Source organism: Dendrobium catenatum, unplaced genomic scaffold (assembly GCF_001605985.2).
Source record: "Dendrobium catenatum unplaced genomic scaffold, ASM160598v2 fragScaff_scaffold_685, whole genome shotgun sequence".
NCBI lineage: Eukaryota > Viridiplantae > Streptophyta > Magnoliopsida > Asparagales > Orchidaceae > Dendrobium > Dendrobium catenatum.
In genome coordinates this window covers 178,259-197,456 of record NW_021319147.1, presented here as the reverse complement: position 1 = coordinate 197,456, position 19,198 = coordinate 178,259, and the positions used below count along the sequence as shown (strand labels likewise).

General features: G+C 38.5%; 1 protein-coding gene across 1 annotated transcript in view; it reads right to left on the bottom strand.

Moving 5' to 3' along the window:
• Window positions 1-1,670: 1,670 nt before the first annotated feature.
• The window catches only part of LOC110109072 (putative lipase YDR444W), a 90,699-nt gene continuing 73,171 nt past the window's right edge, over window positions 1,671-19,198 (bottom strand). The window contains exons 5-10 of the mRNA XM_020839972.2: window positions 7,823-7,983; window positions 7,638-7,693; window positions 7,499-7,551; window positions 7,285-7,405; window positions 6,882-6,979; window positions 1,671-1,921 (exon numbers count right to left, since the gene is read on the bottom strand). Coding sequence (XP_020695631.1) covers window positions 1,850-1,921; window positions 6,882-6,979; window positions 7,285-7,405; window positions 7,499-7,551; window positions 7,638-7,693; window positions 7,823-7,983 — 561 coding nt within the window. The 3' untranslated portion in view covers window positions 1,671-1,849. The remainder of the gene's footprint in view (window positions 1,922-6,881; window positions 6,980-7,284; window positions 7,406-7,498; window positions 7,552-7,637; window positions 7,694-7,822; window positions 7,984-19,198) is intronic.

The following is a 19,198-nucleotide window of genomic DNA, read 5'->3' as shown; positions in this document are numbered from 1 at the left end:
GTGTGGCGTGGATCTCATCTGCAACAAGAGTTGAAGCTAACAGCCTAGCATTAGATCATAATCTTCGAATTATCAAGTTCAAAGATCCTTCTAGTGTATTCTCCATGGGACCTCCCTCTGGACTCGTTTAAATGCTCATTAGATCATTCTCATGAATCTTTCCTCCATCTCCATTAAATCACAACGGATTGTAAAATTTTGATTCATGTTCACCAACCTCCCTTAATCATGTTTCCCTACTTAATGTAGTGCTCAACATTTGGTCGCTTGCATTAATCCGTACTCACCACACCTAATTGAATGTTGAATCTAATTTTATTCAAGAGCATTACCTTAACTTTACTAACGAGTATAACTAGACAAACTAAGCAAAGGGTCAAGGAAAAAGATAAGGGGTGATTTAGGAGTATAGCTATATAATTCACTAATCTTTGTAAATAGTAAAAATAACATTAAAAAAATCTCATAAATGCCTTTTTACCTCTTATTTATAAAGATGGATGGTAAGATTACGTGAGAGACTACACCTTAAAAAAATATATACATGACTTGATTATTATAGACACATGAATATGACTACATATAAATAACAATATATGGCATTGTCATGAATATTTCCTCTGCCTCCATTAAATCACAATGGATTATAAAATTTTGGTTCTTCATGTTCACCAACCTCCCTTAATCCTATTTCCTTGCTTAAGTTAGTGCTCAGCTTTAAGTCAGTTGCATCAATCCGTACTGATCACAATTAAGTGAATGTTGGATCAAATTTTATTCATGAGCAATATCTTGACTTTACTAACGAGTATAACTAAACAAACTAAGCAAAGGGTCAAGGACAAAGAATATGGGTGATTTCAGAGTATAACTCTATTATTCACTAATCTTTGTAAATAATAAAAATAAAACAAAAAACCCCCAAAATACCTTTTAAGCTCTTATTTATAGAGATGGTAGGGTTGCACGAGAGACTAGACCTAATAAATTAATAAAATATACATGAGTTGATTATTATGGGCACGTGAATAGAATTTAGTGGCTACATATGAATAGCCATATCTGATATAGCTATGATTGCCTTTGACAATTAGTTATGATTGATAGTTCTGATTAGTGCTATGACAGGCGGCTCTAGCGAGGTTGGTGAGGTCATTATTGTGAGGCTGGTAGATGTGCATTTTTTGTAATTTGATTGAAGAACCCTCTAAGCAGGGTGAGTCGCTCTCTTGGGTCAATTCCTCATTAAATCGAAACTTATTAAGGGAAGTTTCTCAGCAAAGATGTCTAAGATGTACTTAATCAAGCACTCATGGGTCAAGCTCTGCTAGGGCAAGTGCCACCCTTATTAGATCTTGTTAGAACAAGTCCTCCTTTAAGCAGGGCACATCTTTGAGCCCTTTGACCATTGCTCTTCTTGGCCAAGCTTCTCTGAGGCAAGAATGACCGATCCTTACAAGTTGTAAAGCATATTGAAATGTACAAAAGTTACATGTAAGTACTTCAAAATTGAGAGCAGATTCCTCCAAAATAATAAATCTAATTATTAAAAATATATTGTTCTGCGAATGATAGCATAAATAAATTAGTGGAATTTATCAACTTGTGAATTTGTTTAGCGACTAAAGTATCAATCTAGCATCAATTTGACTGATTAATTATAGTAGGCAAGCTTCAATGTTCAGATTAACATAAATAATTAAAATAGGCAGGCATCATGTTAACAATGTCGTGCATATAATAAGTTATATTTGGAAGACTATATACAAATCAATGATATTACAACATAATTGCAATTAGCACTAGGAACCAATAAGTACTAGGAACAAAACTTGTTCTTTGGTGCTAATTAGACGAGGAAATTATCTATCAAATGCGAGACCACGTCAGCGCCGTCTGAGTTCAACCAGTAGCTCTTGACCTGAAACTTTAAGTGATTAATGAATGAATGAACTAATTATTACAAAATTTCGGTATAGCTTCTTGATTTAGGCATACAAAGTTATCTGATACAACAACATATTAGGAGTATAACCAAGATCTTAAAATTTCATAAAGGTTTCTAATAACTTGAAAAGGCATGACCAAGAAAAAGCAGAACACCCAACTTTCCAGATTTATACGTCTTCTAGCAGCCTACCAGTGCTCGGCTTCTCTTGTTAGCAAGTATGTCACAGCAGTAGTTTTCTTTTTCAACTAGACAATCAATTCCCTTGAATGCCTTCTCAACTTGTAGGCGCCACTTCTTGTCTTCCAAGTGATTAATTGTCCCTAAGAAGCCTAATAATTTCTATCATTAGTATCCTACCTTATTATAACTAGTTTGATTTGGTGCACCTTTAGTAGTTTTCATGAACAGTGCAAGTGATTGCGCCTTGGAACTAATCTAATCAGCAATGCAGTAGCATTGATAGGAGCAGTCATCCATAGTAATGATTTGTGGTAGTCTCTCCTGATAATGTCCATAGTTTTTACAGGTCGAATCGAAATCCTATCAACTCCTGATGTCCAGACTTGCACTTTCGTTGGGTGCTTTACTTGCCTCATTGTTGGCTTCACTTCCTAGTTCTTCCATCCTGTATTAGAAGATCAAAGAAGTCTATACAAAGTACTATAGTATTTGTGGTAAATATTGTTCACCTCATTCTGCCCATTATCTCCAAAGCTGAACACTAGTTTAGGGATCTACAACTCTAAACTATGATATCAATTGTCATCCCACCTAATAACCAACTGATTCACACTGTGGATGGCTGACTAGAAACTTATAAGATATAACTTAATTTGGTTTGTGCCTTCAGTATCGTCATTCCACTTCCTTATGTTCACCATTGCTTTAGGAATTACCACGCCATGGCCTCATCTCAACTTAGTACGACAAGTTCAACTTAATTCCTTAGCCAATCCCAAGTTGTAAACTTCTAGCTTTTATTCAACCGAGAGAAAGATTACTCAGCCACTAGGACGACTACTACATGGAAGAGTTTTAAGTAAATAATACTATAGAAGTACTCATCAACAATATAGGGAACCAGAACTCAGATCATAAAGTCCTCACCAAATGAGGGCGAAATCTCTGGGTAGTGTCTTATCTACAAACCCATCTGCCTTCCAAAATTTACCTCGGAACTTAGTTCGTTAAAACTCCCTCGCCGAATAAGAAAAGCGAGCGGAGGCCGAGGCCGAATTTTCGGAGCCCACAATACTCAAGCATACTTGGCCACAAAAAACTAGTATAACACGGTAAAACTTCGATTAATCTAAGCCCAGCCTTCAACTTGCTGATCTTTGCCCATCTCGCCCATAATTAGCTCAATATGCATCGAGGGAAAAAGACTAACTTAAAACTTAGTCAATCAAACAATAAGACAGCCTATAATTTGCATACGTCTCATCCAAATCCATCAATTCAATGTTCATAAATATATCTTACTTGATTTACCATATTAGCACAATGCATCAATACTCCAAAGGTCACACTACCTACCAAAAAAATCCAAACACTTAAAGGGTCACATTACCCTATAAGGAAGGTCACATCGCCAAAAATAATATCCATTTCAACTGAAGGGTCACATTACCTATAATGAATGTCAAATTGCTCCCAAATATCATTTTTTTGTTAAGCAATCGCTTACTCACATTCAACACATTACATGCATTATATGAGAGCTATTAACTAACATAGATGAGCAAATTATTTCAATAACACGTCACGCAATACCATCACAAGTTATGGATCCACAAGTAGGAGATAATGGATGCAAATCAGACCACTTAGTGAGGGCCTTGGAGGTCTTGGGTTTGAATATCGCCTACATCATGATAAATCCTATTGTACAGACATTGGGGTAGACATAAAAAAAAGAAAGAAAACTACAATTAAGTTGTGATCCCGCATCTGAAGGTAGACGTGAAGATTTGGATGAGTCACCTATGTTTCAACCACACTCTCGACCTCAATTGCTTAATCATCAGTATAACTTTCATGACTCTTGCGAAATCAATAGAATAGCAACATCCCTCCCTAAGGAATCCAGTTTCTTAGGCTAAATGGTTCATCCAATGGCTAAGGCAATTGTAGGCGTCATTCATCCAGGTTTGCTAAGGTCCTTATCTCATATAGGACACATGACATTCTCTACTAGCACAACTTTATGCCATTATCAATAGCAATGAGGATCATTATATGACTCGTGCCACCTGCATATAACACAACTTTATTCTATTTTCAATATAAAAAAAGATAATTTCTAGAAGACAGTATATGAATGGATTATTAGAAAAGTTGATCCTCACAAATAAGCACAACCGATAATTGTTTGTTGATAGCTCTCGAGATCCATCTAAACATTATAACTAAGGATCTATCTACCAAAATATACTCAAATTTGCTCATTCATGAGTCAAGATACTAAAAAATAGTACTTGGAACCAACTAGAGCTGTCAATATTGGACCTGACCCGAAAACACGACCCGAATTTTCGGGTTTGGGTTGACCTGAACCCGAAGCAGGTCGGGTTCGGGTCCAAAAAACCGACCCGTTTGAAAAACCGCGTCGGGTTCGGGTTGACCTGGGAACCCTGGAATGACCCGAAATGACCCAGAATGGCCAGCGTGGCGTCACGTACGGCGTGGCGTTCTGAGGCCAGACTGGCCAGTGTGGCGTCACGTCCGGCGTCCTGCGTCCCGCAGTCGCGCGTCCTGCGATTCCTAGCGTCGAAGCGTCCCGCGAGTCCCGTCGCGTTGCGAAGCATCCTGAGGCCAGGCTGGCCAGCGTCGCGTCATGTGCGGCGTCCCGCGTCTCGCAGTCCGGCATCCTGCAGTCCCGGCGTCCCGCGAGTCCCGAGTCCTGCAAACCGCAGTCGCGCGAGTTCAGCGTCCGCGTTAGGTGTCGCATCCCGCGTGTCGGGTCGGGTTGACCCGAACCCGAAGCGGGTCGGGTTCGGGTCCAGAAAATCGACCCGTTTGCAAAAAACGAGTCGGGTCGACCCGAACCCGAATAGTGCCGGGTTAGTTTCGGGTTCAACCCGAACCCGATCCGTGACCCGAAATTGACACTCCTAGAACCAATGAAATACCGCATATTGATTACTTAATTATTCAAATACTCACGATCCAACTATTTGGCCAACTCCAAAGCTAGTAAGAATTACTTGGTCTAATCAATTTATGAAACAGAATGATGTAAGTCAGGTCTAATTGGCAAAGTACTTTAATAAGTTGATAATAAGTTAATCAAATAATTATTCAAACATAAAATTCAAAATACGAAAAAAATTAAAATAGTTGGCTCACAAACATTACAACAATATAAGAAGAATTCAACACTAGAAAGGCACCCACCCACTCAACATCAGTGCCATCAAAAGTGACCAACATCTTCATCCATCTAAGGTTCATACCTCAACTAAAGACAACCTAGACCCAATCGTAATTGGCATGGCTTATGAGGGCAAGGATGTGCCTCCCCCTAATTGGTGATATCCACAATTGAAAGAGTTCGTTCAGCCATCTCCGTAAGAATGACTTCTCCCACATTTGAGTACTCACCAAGGTCAATGAGACTCACCACAAGATTGCCACCTTGGAGGTTTCTCCAAAATGTAATTCCTCGAGGATCAAGAATTTTATGGGAGATCTTGAATCTATTTTACGGAGTCAGTGCAGGAAGAAATGAAGCAAATGATTCCTCGAGTATGGACATAACAATCAATTTGATATTTTAAGTATCCTAAACGATGGGTAACATTTACACGTCAAAGATCTTCACGCTACTGACATTGCAGCCAGCATGAAGAACATATAAGATTACGTACCATCCTTGGACCTCTCCTAGAAAATTCATTCTCCCAAGTAGATCTCCAATAATTCAAATCATGTTGATCCTTCCTGCATCCCTCTCCAACTCTTCAATTTCTTATTGAGCAATCATTCAATTCCCTGTTGAACATTCTCTCTCCAATTCTCTGATTCACCGTTGAACATTCTCTCTCCAATTCTTTATTTATTGTTGACATTCTTAGTTAAAATTCCAACTCTCCGCTCCAAGTCTCCTCAAGCTTCAATACTGGTGAACAAAGAAGGTGAAACAAAATTTTGTAGGTCAAGGAAGAGTAATGGAGCCTTCGTCCGTATCTCTCAGGACAAATGCATATAAGCTATCATCCAAAAAGGGATAACTTCAATATACAAGGCAAACTCTAGGCAACTGCAACAATAAAACAATCAGTTTTCAATTCACAATAAGCTGTTAATAAGACCTTCAGAAATATCACACCCCTGTTTCAGACAGAAAACTATTCGAGTACTTGCGCCAGAAAGCACAGATCCCCAAATAAGTTCTACAAACTTCATGTAACTTGGAAATTAACATAGATATGAAACTGCAGTGGAGGCAATGAGAAAAATTTTAAACTGGAGTGAATCTTCTTTTTGGGGTTTATCAATAATATCATGAAAGAAGACTCCGCCTGAGTGGAGACAATGAAATGTTAAAGAGAAATACAGTAGCATCAATCGATTCAAACAGGTAATCAAAGTTTTGAAGGACGACAAGACATTGCTCTATGAATTCTAGTTGAATCAGTATAAGTACTCACATACCATAAACTCAGATGTGCCATTAAATATTCCCTATTTTGATGCAATGAAAAATAATCTGAAGTATCAAATGGTATGAGAAATATAGGGAAGCAACTAGGATGATTTATTAATCAAATAATTAAATCCATATGAGCTTCTGAAGCTGAAATGTTAAAAACCTGGTAGTATACTTTTAAAAGAATGGGGAAAAATTCCTGGTTTTTATGAAAATTGAATGAAACAAGATAACCTTATAAACTAAAAATATTCCGAATACACTGAAACGAAGTCATACCTGTATGGTATTATGAGCAATATACCGTTGCCTGCTCTTCTGAAAACTAACATCCACACGCTCCCATGGTACTTGTGTAAGCCCTTGAATCATTGCCTCTGCAATCATCAGACATTATTTTCTAAACCAGTTAACATTCGACTGAGAAAACACTTGGGGCACAATTTTCTCGATGCAGAATTCCACAATTATTATATGGCCTTTAAGCTAACGTTGCATACAATAAGCAGAAGCATATGCTAAGATGACTGTAATATTACTACAATATTAAATTATTTATGTTTAAAAAGGAAATGACAATTTGAAAGATTTCAAATATGATATACCCATCATTCTTAGTGTAAAAGATATTCCGACTGCAATGATGCTATTATGTATAAGAATAGATAAATGCTTGTATTACCTTCCAAGTTGTACTTCTGAGCAAGAACATCAGATGATGCTTCTTCAGCAGTATTCTTGGTTTCCCCTTTGTCAACATGGACAATATGCGGATACCTCTCATCTTCCACAAGAAGATGATACTGAAAACACAGCAAGACACGAGATGGATATATAAAGGGGAAGATAAATTTCTACACATTCACAAAAATAAGAAGATTTTCAACAATAATTACTTTTGGTAACTCCTGTTGACGCCTGATAGAGGATGTTCGCCATCCTACCATATCTTATTGATCCATTAATGCAACGGAATGAATACAACACTTTAAATTAAACAGATGAAGATGAAAGCAAAATTATGGAAAAGGATACGATCATAATTTGCATTCGCATAGGCAACCCGACGCTTGAAAGAGCGTAGAGCTGACCTGCACTAGGCATTAAAGGAAAAAAGTTACCGATTTCCAATAGATAATGAATTATTGAGGATCTAAAATTTTCTCTTAAGTTGTAAATTCCGGAGCAATCACATCTTAATATGGTCTCATAAGCCATACATAAATTTTATATCTTCACCATCTTCAACCATGCGAAGCAGAAGAGGAGCCCTTCCATCATCATCAGTAAGGAAAAGGTGCTTCCCAGTTCTTCCAACGATCAAATGAGCAGCTTCAGATGCTCTTTGCTCCAAAAAAGGAAGCCCACATAGTAAAGGAAGCTGATGAAAAAGTTTGTAGTGGGACAGAAAAACATTAGAAACTTCTCAAAGAATGTGGCTATGAAATCCATTTAAATTGTAGAAGGGAGAAGTATATGATGAAGGATGTTTCATAATCTCAAATGGGTTCAAAAAACTAGATTAAATGATTCAGGCATGAAAACAAACAAATGCTAGAAAGTCCACTAACTCTAGTTCAGACGATATATTAATGAAAAAATATTGTCTTAAGAATATGAAATTGAAAGGACTGCAAGTCTTTACGATATAACACATATAACTGCCAGAACTCCCTTGCATTGTTGAACTTCTATCAAACTCTGGCAGCATGATGCAGTTTGTTACAACAAAGTATATATCCTTGACCATTTGGCTTCATATCTGGAATTATCTCGAGTACTAACAATCTAAATTATAATATTCAAGTACAAGTGAGGATAGATTCATAGTTTGAACTTCTAATAATGATGTCTTCACATTCAGTTTCAGTGACAAAACCAGAGATCCCACGAGATATAAACTAAAGAGCCACATAATTTGAAATGCATTGCTCTTTTCCTTCGAAACTTTTCATGCAGAGGATCAATGATGGTTCCAAATAATTTTGAAAGGATGATTGAGTCATATCACATAATATTGTCCTTCCCCCATGATATTTCCCCTTCATGAGTCACATTCGCCATTCCCCCAACAAGATCACATGTCTGTAAAGTAATCAAAATTCATCCACAAATATATATATATATATATATATATGATATATATATATATATGATAGCAAACCTAACCAATATAAAAAAAAAAACTAATGCTAAAATAAAAATAAAAGAATCATGAAGACAACCGATAGGACTTGATGATCAAAACATCACAAAACAATATAAAAAACAGCAACTTACTCCAAATAGATCAAGAAATAACACAAAGAGAGTTGTTTTTATTAATTCCTAAGCAAAGCAAGACAAGATACAAGTTGATTTTGATTCACTGTTCGAGAGGTGAATCATCTCTCCCACAATTCCTAGCAGCTTTTAGGAACCCAAAACCTCACAAAAACTGCTGCAGAAATTCAAAACATAACATAAAAACCCCAACCCACCATAATCTCTCCTCCCTTAAACAGCTCCAATCCCCTAATAAATGCCCTTTACATATTCCCCAAAGAGTCCCCTCCTTTTCAAAGAGTTTCCTCCCAAAGCCATTTCTACTATAGGTGATAAAAGAGGTCCTGGGCCCCACCTAGGAATTTGGATTGCTGTTACCAGCTACATCAATAACATAGTTTAAATATAGTTGTGTTAGATCGGTCCATTGGACCGGTTCAATCGGTCAAGGCGGGACCGGATTATGTGCGAAACAGGTGGAGAGTCTGCCTCGCCTGTACGCAGCACGCAAGCCGCCAAGTCCAAAGAGCAAATTTGGAAGGAATTTTGAGGGATTTGAGTCGAAAATTTAAATGTATGGATTGTTTAGGGATTTCCTTTTGATTTGTATGCATTAAATAACTTATTTTTCTAGGGTTAGGGCATCTTGAATTTGGCCAAAATTTGAGATCTACCAAATTTAGGTTTTTATTGGGCTAAAATTTGAGATCTACCAAATTTAGGTTTTTATTGGGCTCTAGCAGCGTCTAGAGATTTGGGAGAGATCGATTTTCCTCTCGAATAGAGGATCAAATGTATCTTGCTATTTTTTGTTTCACTTTCATCAAATAATACAAAATATCTACTATTTTCGTGATTTTGTGCGGATTTTTGTGAAGAATTCTTTTTGTTTTCCAAAGATTGATAGGAAATACTTGAGGTCTACAAGTGTTTCCTATCAAATTGGTATCAGAGTAAGTTTTGGGACCATTCGTGGGCTGATTTTGGGCAAATTTCAACGGCTAATTTTTGGCCGGGAAGGGAGAAAGTTGTTTTTTTAATCCAAATCAAGAATTTTTGGATTTACAAAATTCCGGATCAAAATGGCGACGAAGAAAGTTGATGCGCTAGAAGAAAGGCTTGAATGGGAGATTAACTGAATCAAGACAACGGTGGAGGAAAGGATTTCCTCCATGGAATGACAAGTAGCCGATCTCCGGGACATGATGAAGAAAATATTGAAAATCCACAGCCAAACAGTGGCTTCCATGGCAAAAAGGGAGGAAGGAAAAAACACGAATTCTGAAATTCGTAGGGAAGAAGATGAGCTGGAAATCGTGGAAGGAGAAAGAAGGAAACTCTATCTGGAGCCTTTCCAGAGGGAGGATAGATTAGTGTTAACCATCCAGGGGATTCAAGTAAGGGAGGATTTTCTCCCACTAGAGTTAGGAAGTACTAATATCATCTTGGGGATGAAGTGGTTGCAAACCTTGGGGGAAACCAAGGATAATTGGGAAGCACTCACGATGAAATTAAAGGTGGATGGGAGAAAGATGGTTATAAGGGGAGATGCAGGGCTATCTAAAGCAATGATATCACTTAAGACCATGGTTAGGAGCATACAAGAGGCGGGGTAAAATTATTTGGTGGTACTACATAGGCTGGAGGTGATAAGATTGGAGGACGGAGGAGATGTTTCTCTTTCAGTGCAGTCCTTGATTCCGCAATTCGGTAAGGTTTTTCAGCCACCTCAAGAATGGCCACCTCCACGGGAACATGAGCAGATTTCCACCTTGAGAACAAGGTGGATCTTTGAGAGGAGAGTATAGTTAAACCGGTCCACTGGATCGATCCAGCAAGTCCAGGAAGGACCGGCTTACGTGTGAAATAGACGGAGAAGTTCACCTAGCCTGTACACAGTGCGCAAGCCGCCGAGTCCAAAGAGCATATTTGGAAGGAATTTTGAGGGATTTGAGAGGGAAATTTGAATGCATGGACTGTTTAGGATTTCCTTTTGATTTGTATGCATTAAATAGCTTGTTTTCACAGGGTTAGGGCATCTTGAATTTGGCCAAAATTTGATATCTCCTAGATTTAGGTTTTCTTTGGGCTCTAGCGGCGTCTAGAGATTTGGGAGAGATCGATCCTCCTCTCGAATAGAGGATCAATTGTATCTTGCTATTTTCTGTTTCCCTTTCATCATATAATACAAATTATCTACTGTTTTCGTGATTTTGTGCAGATTTTTGTGAACAATTCTCGTTGTTTTCCTAAGAATGATGGAAATACTTGAGATCTACAAGTGTTTCTTATCAAGATGATATCGGTGATGTCCATAGTTAGTATAAAATGGGGTACTCTATGCATCTATAGGAGAAAAAAAGTGTTTGAGGTCAAACATTAAGTTTAACATAGATCCACTGCCATAATTGATGCGGACATCGGCACGAAGATTTGGCGCATCTATCACAGGAGGCGTCGTAAATCGACGGCTCTAATTTAAATTGTCATTTATGAGTTATTTTATGAATTTTAGCTCTTATTTTATGTTATTTCCTGTTTTACCCCTATGTTAGCTTATCTGAGTGTTGTGGCCCAAGGGGCAATTTTGTAATTTTGATTTTTCTCATGTTGTGGCCTATATATATAGGGTCTTAAGCTATTGCAATAGGGATGAAGAATTGATATTAAAAATTTATGTCCACACTTGTATTCTTGTGAGAGAGCGTTAGTGAGATTCCTAGGGGAAGGAGTCGGAGTTGTCACCAGCCGCAGGATGGGCCCGAGCTCGTGACTTGAAGTCCCTGGGAGAAGGGCAAAGAATCACCCGTCAGTCTTTGGAAGAGTCCAAGGCTCGTGATTTTTATTTTCTATAGTTTATTTCTATCTTTCGTTTTATCTTTATTTTTGTGTTGTTCCTTCTTACTTCTCTCTGTAGTCATATTTATCATCTTCCTACATCCACCTTCACGTCATCTTCTTCCTCTTCCCCATCTTCGTTTGGCCGCCGGATTCTAGCCTCACTTGAAACCCCATCCTTTTTCCCCATGACGGTAATCTCAATATCTTCATAACTTTCCATAATTCACCCTATGAGAAATTAGAAAGGATTTGATTCAAATTTGAAATTCAAATTTTGAATTTCAATTCTTTCCAAATTTGGAAATTCTTATTTAGGAAAGTGTTATGCATGATTCAAATTTAAATTCAAAGAGTTTGGATTTAGTCATAACCTTCCTAATACATTTTTGTTCTTTGGAAACTCTCCAAACCTTGCCCAAATCCCCTCCCTCTCTCTCTACATGCCGCCGGCCACCATGGGGCTTTCCTCCCATTAATTCCTCAATTAAAGCATTAATGGCCTCTTAATTTGAAATCAAATTTCAAATTAAGTTCCCCCCAATTTAAATCAAAACTGAAATTAAATTCAGATTTTGAAAGTTCTTAAATCAATGAGCCTTGAATTTCCACATTAATTGCTCCTTGGTTCTTGCATGGAAATTCCTCCACTAGAACCTCTCCAAATTCCTTACAATATTGAGCCCTCTTCCTCCCAAAACTGCAGCCAGAAATTTCAGCTAATTTCCTTGCCTCCAGGAAAGCCAAAACCAGCAAGGAAGTGGTCCAAGAAGGCCTCCAAACTGCTGTCCAAGATTTCTAAAGTTACAGAGTTTTTCTCCAACATTAAGCTTGCTATCCTGCACCGTGGGAAGTCTGAATTTGCTGTCCAGAATTCCTGTAGGCAAATTCTTCTCTGCTGTCCTCAAATTTCAGCAGGAATACTCAGTCCTGCTTACTAGACAGCTTTTCCCTTGCTGGCCAGAAAATTCCAGCCAAGAACTTTGTTGTCTAGCTTTCCGGAAAGGCGTCACTTGCTGCCAAAAGCTCCGGTACATGAAATCTTACTACCCGTTCTACATCAATAATACTTGTTCCAGTCAATCTAAGCACACAGAAGACCAACCATTTGGAGAAATACAAATATGAAAAAAAGAGGAAGATGAAAATTTTAGATAAAAATTCAATAGATATGATCATTTAGATTTGACAGATTAGGAAGAAAGAATAAGTGAATCAACAATAAATTGAATAAAAGTGTACAAGGATTACCAAACAGATTTTTTCATGGATGTGCATACTTATGCATAAGAAATCAAACCGATTGTAGTCAGTTTTGTCATTGACGCCATGAGAGAGAGAGAGATTTGACACCATGAAAGCGAGAGAGAGAGAGAGAGAGAGAGAGAGAGAGAGAGAGAGAGAGAAAGGGGATGGAGAGAGAGAGAGAGAAGGGGGGGGGGAGACAAAGGGATGAATGCTACCTTTTGGTTCCATCTTCTACCACCATCACATGGGTTCTATCATTTATCATTGAAGAGGGAGACTAAGGGGGGGTTCCACACCTTTAAATAGTGAGAAGGGAAAGCGAGAAGAAGACCAAACAGGTTTGAGCAGGCCGACATGCTTGTGCGTGTGAAAGCAGAAGCCATACATAAGGGACATGATGAAGCAATGGCATTGGCATGAGGCCAGTGGCATGAATTCATATCAAACAAAAAATAAAAAGTGATAATTTATAATTTAAAAAAGTAATCATATTGAAATGAATGATTGTTTCTATTAGCAATTAATTATTTATTATATATCATATTATTATAAAAGATATTAAATTATATGAGATTGTAAAAGAAATGACTCATACGACAATGCTTGTATTTGCATGTTTTATATGGAATGATTTGACTAGGGACACAACGTACTAGCATGTGTAATTTGAATAAGATTTTGAAAAAGGAAATTAAAAATGAAGTATCTTAATTGATAATTTTTAGACGATAACTGTATTATTTACAAAAATTATAAGATAGTTATATGATTTTTACTCATTCATAATATTATTAAATGCTTCAAAGTCTACTACAATATCACTTTTAAGTTAAATAAACTGGCATAATTTTTTTTATTTTTTTAGATAAACATATATATTGTTCTAATATTCCTTATATTACTGTAACTCAGAAACATGATCCACTCACTAAGCTATATTATAACTCACTCCTATCATTTAATAAATGTATAGAGATATTATCTACAAAAAATTGTGGGCTCCAAAAATTCGGCACCGGCCTTCACCCAATTTGTTTGCTTTTTGACTTTGGCGAGAGAGTTTTAACGGATTTAGTTCTGGGGTAAATTTTGGGAAGGCAGATGGGTTTGTAGATAAGACACTACCCAAAGATTTTGCCCTCATTTTGCGAGGACTTTATGATCTGACTTTTGGATTCCTATAGGCGCAAGCCCCTATAATTAATTACCCCTCCCGATCACGAAAGAGAACTTTCGATTAAAGCTAGTCGTCAATCAAATACGTTGTATCCATAGATACGTAGTATCAAGCGTATAGTAGCAGCATGGGTTTGGATTTGAGAAATTGGAAAGTTTGATATTTAAAATAGAAATTTCACCACCTTGCACTTAGAGCGGATGGTGGGGGAATGGATGATAGACCCGATCAAGATCCCATGGTTCCCTTGTCCCGAGCCATCATGGGCCCTGGTCTACTTAGTCAGATGAGGTAGTCTACCCAACCTGACAGAAGGATCCTTGTCGGCAGCCATGGGTTGCTTCGTCCAAGGGGACCTTATAGACCTGGGGTGGGTATTTGTCTAAGGGGACAAATTTGAATCCACCTTAGCTAACAGATGGCTTTGTGCCTTATCGATTATATCCTATTAATTCATATCTCAAAGATTTGAAGCCATTAATGAACGTATTGACTCTGACCATAATCGGTATTTTGTGGTACCATTTGGCGGCAAAATCACTCGTTTCAGAAGGTCCCTGGTCATAACTGTTTATCCTACGGTGCCATTTGGCGGCAAAACTGCCGGTCAGAGGACACGTACCACGTCCTTATTGGCTGGAGATTGTTTGTGAATTGATCCTAGAGATATTTTCGACTAGGCATTAGCTCTATATGAGTTGAAGTAAATTTTGATTTGTTCACCCCAGCAAACTATTGCGGGGGTAAATGGATTTTATTTTAAGTGATTGATGGATTATTTCAATTTTAAATATCTTGGGATTTTTTTTGGATTTTGGGAAATCTTTGTGGAGTTTTGATGAGAATTTGGAAATTTGGGAGGCATTTTAAATTGTTGGAATTAACCCCTCTTGTTGAGATAAATATTCAATGCGGCCATCATTGGGGTGAAAGGGGTCATTTTCATTTGAAAATATTTCCATTTTGGGGATGAACCTTGTCAACTCTTTTGAGCTGTCAATAGAGGATCAGGTTTCTCAGGCTTCATGCGTTTGTTTGTGATTTTTCTTTGTTAAAGGCCTTGAAGGCCTAATATAAATGTATAAAATAAATATTTTGGTTAACTTCGTGACCGCATATTTATTAGATGGTTCGAAGCCTGTCTACTCCTATTTACCTGCTTATGAGGATCGGGTTTCATAGGCTTTATGTCTTTTATTAGTGAATTCTCTTGATTATAGGCCTTGAAGGCCTAATATAAATGTATTAAAACAAATACACCGGTCGTCACAACCATGTATTTGTTTGAAGGTTCGAACCCTGCCGACTTCTATTGATCCGCATAGAAGGATCGGGTTCGAACTTGAATTCTCTTATTGACCCGTGCAGCATCCCTAGACGTCATGTGTGTACAAATAACACGCTCTTCGGGGCCCATGCGGGTGTAGTAATTGCATACCCCTCCCTTTGTTATGTACCTATGTGTATACAAATTATGGTGCATGTGCCAAACTTTGTTGACGCATTCTGTCTGCTTGTACGAGGGTTGCAGATCCAGTGGCGGTATTATCTGGATGTCATGAGGCATCTCATCATCTTGATGTTGACCCCCCTTTCTCGTTCACCGGGAGGTCTTTCTAGACTTTGAAATCAGTGATCGCTGCCTTGAAAAGAACTCCTTTTAAGCTCTTTAATGTAGTAGATTTGCTTTTTCCGGTGTTTGTGGATACCAGAACTATTTTCTTCCTAAGTATGTGACCGAGAAAAAACTTTGGAATACCAGAAAGTTTAGTTCTAATTTGTTCAAACATCCCTTTTGTCCTGTCGAGAAATGCCTTTTTCGTACATCGAGTTGTCTTCATACCCGACATATTCTGCAGCATCTCAATCATCATTGTCCTAGGTGATATATGTAATTGTGTCCACAAGGGTTCGTTGTGCTTACGATATACCCATTGTTGTCATCCATAAGTGGCTTGTGTTTGTTTATAGGAACCCGTTGTATTCACTACAACTTTCTGGAAATGTTCGTAGGAGAGCCATTATTCCAGCATCCTATCCAACTTTCACCAAGCTCAGGTGGTGTGATGATTGTATTTATTTGCAGAGACTGGTCTTCCGCTATCGAATGCTAGTATTGTCATCTCAATCTACAGGCAAAGTTGCTAGTGTCGGAGGTTCCAATAGTAAATATAGGACACATATACATTCTGCAATCATTTGTTGTTCTTACAAGTACGATGCACCCGATCTCTTAGAGATTGTTGTAAGAGTGCACTACATCCTTTGTTTGTACGCATTGAGGTCTTGTAGTGGGCCTTCTTATACCTCGATGTTGGTTATGAGGATGTTGCAATATCCTTCCTACAAAAGCTCGTGGGTGTTTGTATTTGTCACATATCAGTTGTTGCATCAACTAATATTTCTCTTCATTAGGGCTTCTAATCATATCTATTCTTCTCATTTAAAAGTAGACTCTTGTGTGCTCATTTACATATTAGCCTGCATTGATAACAAAGGAACCGCTTCTCCTACATCTCCCTTGCTTTGCTTGTGAACATATCACCGCATGATTCTCGCTACAACTCATGCATATTTCATTGATCGTATTGTTATTGACATACTCATTGCTCTTGCTCTTTTTAATCATAAGCAAGTTGTAGGTATACCGTAGTTTACATCATATGTTCATTACAAGTCTTCTACACATATTTGCAGGAACGTCTTATGATGTCATTGGAAATTTAAGCTTCTTGCAATTCGATTAAGTTTAAATTGGGTTCAATTCTTTAAATTCATCTTGAGTTTAATATGCAAGTTCTCTTGCAAGTCCAGTGCGTATGCACTATGTCACATCTAAGTCCACAAGTTCTTATTGCCCACATCTTGTTCCAGTTTGAGTTCCTTATTATCATGTTGAATTCCAAATTCTTAATGTATTTTGTTCAAATTTGAATTGAATTCATTTGATTTATGCTTAAGTACAAGTTCTCAAGTCCACTGTTCATGTGAGTCCAAATTCTTATTCTTTTGAGTTCAAATCAGATCCGAGTGTAGTAATATATTCACCCGAAATTTCGGCAACCTCCCGATGTCTCCCACGTTTAGGGGAAAACCACGGAAAGTTGGGCCTCCCGCCACGCTAGAGAAAAGCGTGCACGGTAGGTGCTCTCGTACAAGGACACCGCTGCCATAAATTCTGTCCCCCACCACGGTAAGAAAAGCATGTATGGGTCTTCGGTACCTGTTACAAGAAAAGCAGTTGTTTTCCCGCAGGTACAGAGCCGTGTATGAGTACTTAAGAGTTGTCCTAGCCACGCTAAGAAAAGCGTACACCATGCTTACCTGCCTCATCGTATGCGTCGCACCGGATTCCCTCCTACCACGCTAAGAAAAGCATGTATAGGTGGTTGGTCAGCTCGAAACGAATGCCGAGAACAGGGTTTCGGGCCGAAGGGTTGCTCACCTACCTCGTCGTAGGTGTCGCACCGGGTTCCCTTCCCACCACGCCAGAGAAAAGCATGTATGGGCGATTTGCTGGCCCTACACAAACACCGAGGTAAGAGAGGATTTAGTTTAGGAGTTATACCTTTCGAATATAGACCGGCGGTGGAGGCTCATGGATCGAAGCGGGAGGAGGGAAAGTATCTTTTTTTATTAATTATAATTAATTAATAATAATTAATAATTAATTAAATTATAATTAATTAAAAATAATTATAACTAAATATTTATTTAATATATATAATTTTTTTGAAGGCCCTACGGATTTACGGGATTAGGCCGAAGTAGCGCGTAGAAGGAGAAATGTACCTTCACAGTCGCGATCTCCCGTTCGTGCTTCCGATCAAAATGTGTAACTTCTGAACTGACTGGATGGGAAGTCGTGGGAGGAGCGAGGTAGACCAGCAACGACGGAGCCGAAGCAGGCGTCAGATTCTCGGGATTTGGTCGAAGTAGCGGGTGGAAGGAGAAAGTTACCTTCACAGTCGCGATCTCCCGTTCTTGCTTCTGATCAAAATGTGTAACTTTCGAACCGACAGGATGGGAAGTCATAGGAGCGAGGTCGACCAGTAATGACGGAGCCGAAACAGGCGTCGAATTCGCAGGATTTGGTCGAAGTAGCTCACGATGGAGAGAGAGTTCCCTTCACGCGGGCGAGCTCCAGTTCTTACTTCCGGTCCAACAGAAGGGAAGTTGTCGAGCGAGTGAAGCCAAACAGCTACAAAGGGGTCGGAGAAGCAAACGAGCGAGCTCCGTTGTTCCTTCCGATCAAATCATCAAGAGCTTCCGATCCTAGAGGGAGGGAAGGTCGTCGAACTAGAGAAGCCGAATAGCGACTAAAGAACGAAGAAATGTGCGAGAGAGAAGGAAGTGAGTGCTAGAGAGGCTGAAGGCTTCGTTTTCTTCGACTATTTAACGACGCGAGAGTAAAATCGTGCAGGCGACGTGCGAAGAAGCGACGTCGGCGTGCGAGCGACATGCGACCTGGGATGCCAGAGTAGGTATGGAAATTTCAATTTTTTTTGTTAGTTTTTCACGGTAGACAGGTCAACAAATGCCCCCCAACAAATGTGATATACGTCTAGAGCAGACCACGTTTGTTGTATGCTAATTGACTATGTGGATCTCTAGGTATTTGTTCTAAATGTCACACTAGGGCTTTCATTTAGTGGATCTCCAAGATCTTGCTTCGATGTCATACTAGTCTTCTTTCTTCATGACTCTATTATATATATCCATTGATGGCTGATACACTGATTTTGGTCGAGTAGGAACCTCTAGGATAGTGATATAGCACTTTGTATTTGGGTCCCTAGAGCATGACTTTGTGGATGGGCAATGGTGGATAGGTTCACAAACATTTGTTCTCTTTTAACACCGCTATCACTTTAGTTTGTAGCCTTTCAGTATATGCTCAACATTTTTCTATCATCTAGTTATATCTTGGCAAAATTTCAAATTTTCATTTGGGGATTTCGGCGCATAGCACGATATTAACCTAAATAAATATTGAAAATGCTTCAAGTCTTTAGGGACATTTATAGATGTCATATAGGGTACTCTTTTCGTAGCTTTGGCTTGAGTC